At 39.1% G+C, this 6,000-nt stretch overlaps 1 protein-coding gene across 2 annotated transcripts in view; it reads right to left on the bottom strand.

The window, feature by feature from the left end:
- Nucleotides 1-428: 428 nt before the first annotated feature.
- Nucleotides 429-6,000, bottom strand: part of LOC117881203 (serine/threonine-protein phosphatase 2A catalytic subunit alpha isoform) — a 77,695-nt gene continuing 72,123 nt past the window's right edge. For both annotated transcript variants that reach the window (XM_034778129.1, XM_034778127.1), the window contains 5 exons: nucleotides 5,184-5,357; nucleotides 4,852-4,941; nucleotides 4,016-4,177; nucleotides 2,684-2,802; nucleotides 429-1,169 (listed from right to left, as the gene is read on the bottom strand). In XM_034778129.1, the coding sequence (XP_034634020.1) occupies nucleotides 1,097-1,169; nucleotides 2,684-2,802; nucleotides 4,016-4,177; nucleotides 4,852-4,941; nucleotides 5,184-5,357 (618 nt within the window). In that variant the 3' untranslated portion in view covers nucleotides 429-1,096. The remainder of the gene's footprint in view (nucleotides 1,170-2,683; nucleotides 2,803-4,015; nucleotides 4,178-4,851; nucleotides 4,942-5,183; nucleotides 5,358-6,000) is intronic.

The following is a 6,000-nucleotide window of genomic DNA, read 5'->3' as shown; positions in this document are numbered from 1 at the left end:
TTTTGTGTATCTGTCACTAAGTTACCTGCTCTGTTCACATGCTTCTGCAGAGGCTGCCTTGCACCTCCTTGAAACAGAAAATTCAACGTGCCTATTTATATAATAAGGAAGGACTGGTGGGACAGCAGGGAATGATGTCAATTAAAACTGAGTAGCAAGTTCACTCCACAGACCAGTGTTTACAAACATGGGAAAGGAAGGAGCGCAAAAGCAATTCAGAGTACAAGCTACTTGTAAAAATTCGTATTAAAAAACTGCAAAGCAAAAAAACCAAAAACCTGACATATTGAACTAAAGCCGAGCTTAATACACCCCCTTCTATTTATGGATTAAAGAGCACTGCAGAACATGTTTCTACCCCTGATGCTACTTAAAACCCATCATACTAATCAACCTTTTATGAAAACCCGCACAGAGTTGACCTGAAATACTTAGTTCACAAGTTTATTATGAAAAAAACACTGCAGTACTCTCCCGCAGTAACATCATTTTACAGGAAAAAAAACAGTTCTGTTCAAAATAACTCACTATGCTTGAACAATTACAAGGGACAATGAAGGAGGCAGAATGGGGAGGAAGAAAATGAGTGAGACAAAAATCAATACAATTAAATTAAACAGTATTCCCTGAAAAAACAAATCAGAACAGATTCAGAACACAAATAGGAGGCGGGCTTGGTACTTATTTTAAAAATGTTCATTAAGCTTCAATGATTGTTTGCTGCTATCCTTATCTACAGTCATGCTGAATAAAGCTATAGCTAAATGGAAAGTTAAATGTATTCACGAGGTGTTAATGTCTACATCTTAATATTTGCAGTCTCTCAGAGAAAGCAAAAGTAACTACAAATAGTGCTATGCCAGAAACTGGTTTCTTGACCGACAATGTTGCTTCAGCATGCAATGAACTGGTTCATTCTAAAGTGGTCACGGTTGTTGACAAGAGGCTTTGTATTTTATTATGGCACATCTTTTGGTCCATGTGAAAACGAGTTTGAATGTTAAATATTTTCTGACACTTTGGAGTTACTGTTGCTCTTCCCATTTCCTTTAGGTCAACATATGGTTCATGGCAATACTGTACAAGTGTAAAATCTTTACAGGAAGTAGTCTGGGGTGCGACGAGTAACATGTGGTTCACCTCTGCGTGGTGCTGGATCAAACTGCAAGCTGAAAGAAAACACGTTTTTATTCAAATTGCTACAGATTTTGTTGACTTGAATTCATAATTACCATATGCGTGCCCCTGATTAGCTGTCTTCCCCATAAGAATTCTGGGACTGGTGGTGTTTCCTTTTTAAAGAATTACTTATTCAAGCTACGAAGGTCTTCTGAAATGTTTTTACATGGTATTTAAGTGCAATTTTCTTCAATATTAAACCCATAGTTGGAGCCATAGCTTAATGGGTTTTTTCTACAGTCAATATGAACTGAGGACTGGTGAAAAATATCAAGGCTGTCACTAAAATGTATTCTCTACAATACCCACAAACCAGGGTGCATTTAGGAAGTCTACAAGGTACCCAAATACCAATGCTGCAGAGTGGCGGCGATTTAAAAGTATGCCACATTTCCAGGTTCTCACTCGTCTTTCATATTTCAAGCATTCTTGTAACTCAGTGCTTTTCAACCTTTTTTCATTTTGGGGACTCCTAATAAATTTTGAATGGAGGTTGGAAATTCAATCTATGGTTCACGGATCCCTACCATAAAAGTCTTAGACTGAACAGAATTGAATTATAAATGTTGTGCATGCTCAGCACGGCATTTGATAAACTGTAGGCTTCCCTGGTAACAAGAATACTTCCAGATTTTGGCCTGTAAGTGGGGTATGCACATACTTTTGATCAGAAAAATGGAATGCCTTTTCTTGGATCTGAAGCTTTATTTTCAGAGTCACCTTTTGCAGACCCCTTATATATAGTCCGCAGACCCCGGGTTGAAAACCACTATTGTAACTAAATGCTTTCAATGTATGACCCCCACCCTACAGAAATCAAACGTATGAAGAATTCTAATAACCTCTGACATGGGGCAAACATTGGAAGAAACATGTTTTCTGACTTTAGAACTATCAGAGAAGAGATCTGAGCTTCAATGGCTAATCCAAAACCGAACAAAAAATAGTTGAAAATAGTAAATAAGATATCAAGTCACGTTTTAAATGAAAATATATATAAATAAAAATAAATATAAGGGGGGGGAGAGAGAGCTGCTGCTATATGAAGTGTTTAATTCAGTCATGTCTGAAATGTAATTTCTGGAATCTGTGTTTAACAATCCCTTCTCCTTCCACCTTCAAATTATCTAGTCTTAATACTTAACATTCATATAAAAGCTTTCATAGAATCATAGAATATCAGGGTTGGAAGGGACCGCAAGAGGTCATCTAGTCCAACCCCCTGTTCAAAGCAGGACCAATTCCCAACTAAATCATTTCTGTTTGCATAGCTCTGTAGAGCTACTGAAGTTTAATTTCATCTTTAAAGAATTTCAGAATTGCAGTTAAGAATTAACTCTACTTGATGCCTGGACAGCCACTACTCACTAGTCCCTTTTTAGATTTATTTGGCATTTGATATTAGTCTTAACAGTTACCATACTCCTCTCCCCCACAGCAATATAAAAGTGATCTATTTTCTTAACTACATTGATTAATGAGAATCTGATCTATAAATACTTACAAGGAGTATTTTAGAGTATCATCAAGTTCCATAATTGCAGCTTGGTTGCCACAGCGGTAACAATAGTTTGGAGCACTGAAAATTGTTACTACATTCCGATCATGGCACCAGTTGTACCCCTAAAGAGGGAAAAATACAAAAATCAAATAAGTCTTTATTAAGGTGTCCTTCAAACATCCATTCCCTTTTCTCTCTGTATGTAGCTGTAAGAACCAGACAGTCTCAGTGGTTCACAGATTATGGTTCATCGAACCCTTCTAGGTAATATATCTAAGAACATTAAAAACTAAGCAGGGAGGAATCAGAAGGAGAGGTTGCCCACATTGGCTATTGTATCTTCACTGATAATTCTCAGAAGGGGGGAGAAATCTGTTCTTCATACCATAACCAGAGATTTGTGATTTGAGACGAACACAAGAGTTTCCCTGGTTAAGATCAGACAAAGTTAATATTAAGTGTGATTATAACTAGCGGTGCAAGTAAAATCCAGGTCTTACCGGTGGGTGAAGGGAAGCTAACGGGGGAGGAGCTAAAGGGGACATGTGACCTCACCATGTGACTCCTCACTGCAACACCCCTAGCCCGGGGCCCCCACACTCTCCCTATCCCTACCCCACATCCATCCCCTGTTTCCTGGGGCAACGGGGGGAGGAGGCGGCTATCTCCACCTCCTGCTGTGCCTGAAACAGGGCTAAGGGGGGAGTGAGGTTGGGGGCCGGCAGCACAGCCGCCGGAGGAGCTGCCGGCGGTCTGCTCCTTTCCCCGCTGTCCTTCCCAGCCCTGGCGGGGTTGCTGCTGTGGCTTTCCGGTACGTTGTACAGGCTCTAAATAGCTTGCTTGTATGGCATACCAGAGCGTAATGGCCTATTTGCACTGCTCATTATAACCTTAATGGATTTTATCAGTAAAATTTTATCTCAATTACACCAGTATTAGAGTAACTCCACTGAAGTAAATAATTGCACTGGATTTACATTGGTGTCGCCAAGATCAGAACCTTGATCTAAAGAAGTTTTACCGGAACCACTGGATATAAAAGCCTTTTTGCTTTTGCATGTGTAGTTAAGGTATGAAGACTACACAAAGCCTAAAAAAAATTAGATTTTAGTAGTTGCAATGCATTTGACTTTAGATACATTAACTATTACACAGAAGTTTAATGCTCTTCCAGTTTCAGGATGAAGCTTCTGGGTGTCTTTACTTTCTCCTATCGGAAAAGGACAACGTATTGCCACAGAAGCCCATTCTGAAACAGAAGCACTACGATAATGGCATTTAAGTATCAACTGCTCAAATTGTGGGGTATTTAAAACAGAACTGCACAGTACTTACCTCCATTACCAGCTGATGCGCTCTTGAAACCAACGTAAGGCCATTGGCATGATTAAAAGTTTCTGAAATATCTTGCCCAAACGTATAGCCAGCACCACGAGGAGAAATGCCCCAACCACCGCGATCATCTGGATCTGACCATAGCAAATCACACATTGGACCCTGCAACACATTTTTAAAGTCATGAGTCTTCAGTCGTATGACATATGGGGGAGATATATATATCTATCAGACTCAAGTGTTCATTTAAATATACTAACAGCACAGTTGACACTTGGGAAACCCTGGTAACCGATTACAGTAAGTGAAGAATCTTAATGAGGAATGGAATTGCTCTAAGAAGAGACTGGAGACCTCAGATTAAAAGGGCTTGTCATGATCTAGTATGATCACCTTCTCCAATTTATTCTCTAAACCAATGGTCTCCTAAGTGGGGTGCGCGACAGGAGAAGCGTGTCTCTCTTCCCCCCCCAACAGTTTGGGCAGGAGCCTGAGCGGCTTTTTTTTTTTCTTTGCGCGCTTCGGCAAAAATGGTAGAGCCGGCACGGCAGGGGGTGCGTGCTCAAATTTTTTTTACACTGATAGGGGTGCACGATCAAAAAAGTTTGGAGACAACAGCTCTAAACCATGGGCAAGAATAATGTATGTGTACCACTACCTTCCTTCAGACAGTCTGCAGGGAGACTGACATTGTCACACTATGAATACACATCCGTTTGTCATGAACTTCATTCTTGAACTATGTTTATATAAGTACACAAGGATATAAAGAAAGTATGCTGAAATGGGAAGACTTGTGTCTAAACAGCACATTTTGATAATAGATCTATCAATACCTCGTGGGGAACTTCTTGCAGGCGATCAAGTGCTCTGATGTGATCCAGTGTATCTATGGATGGTGAGAGGCCACCATGTAGACAAAAAATCTGGAAGAGTTGTACATCTGTTAGAATCATCCAATTGATTTGCAAGTATTTTATATTGACACACATGCTAGTAAAATGTACAATCAGCAGCAAAATTGCAACAGAGAAATAAGCAATAAGAAAAGAGCTCTGAGATTTAATCTTGATTCTACACCTCTTAAAAGCTACTCTTTTTTAAGACAGCTTTTTTTTTTTATTTTTTTTTTTTTTTATTTTTTTTAAAGTGTCTAATTTCAACATACCTGGCCATCCACCAAGGCAGTCAGAGGAAGATAGTCAAAAAGGTCTGTGAAGTACTTCCAAACATTTGCATTTCCATATTTCCTTAAACATTCATCGTAGAAACCATATACTTGTGTTATCTGTCTGCTTTCGTGGTTCCCCCGAAGAATTGTGATGCGTTCACGATAACGGACCTACACAACACAGAGCATTTATGATGACTATCAAGTATCACCCCTCCCTTAAAAAACAAAACAAATCTTCCCAGAAGGAAAAGCCAGAACCAAGGGAGAACAGGGCTAGGTTATATTTTTCATGAAGTGCCCAACAGAAGAGAGTTATGTAGACCAGATCCATTTATTTTGATGTAATCTGCAGAAAGCTAAAAGTAAAAACATTTAAGCAGAAGATCTATTAATAAAAGACCTTGAACTGCCAAAGCCCTACTATGGGCCAAAACTGAGCTGAAATAAGGTCTGTGGCCACTACTATTCATGGATTTCACATAAGCTTTTATCTGCTCTCAGTTGCTTTCTCCTCATAGCCTTCATTTAGTATACTATTTTCAGAAGATTTATAACCAATTAGTTTAACACTGACTCATTAAACTTTAAAGTATCTTTAGGCTCTCCCTTTTGTCAGGCCTAAACACCTCAAGTTTCTGTCTCTACTTATGGATAGTCTCTCCAACCCTCTTAATTCACCCCCAGCCTTTGCCCAGTAGTGCAAGACCCACAAACTTGAGAAAACTGATATTTATAAAACCAACCCTTTCAAACATGAATTGCAAGTTACTATAGTTAATTAATACAGCACTGGTTTTCAATAAAATATTCT

The sequence above is a fragment of the Trachemys scripta genome, chromosome 8 (genome assembly GCF_013100865.1).
Source record: "Trachemys scripta elegans isolate TJP31775 chromosome 8, CAS_Tse_1.0, whole genome shotgun sequence".
NCBI classification, from domain to species: Eukaryota; Metazoa; Chordata; order Testudines; family Emydidae; genus Trachemys; species Trachemys scripta.
This window is presented reverse-complemented; position numbering and strand designations above follow the sequence as displayed.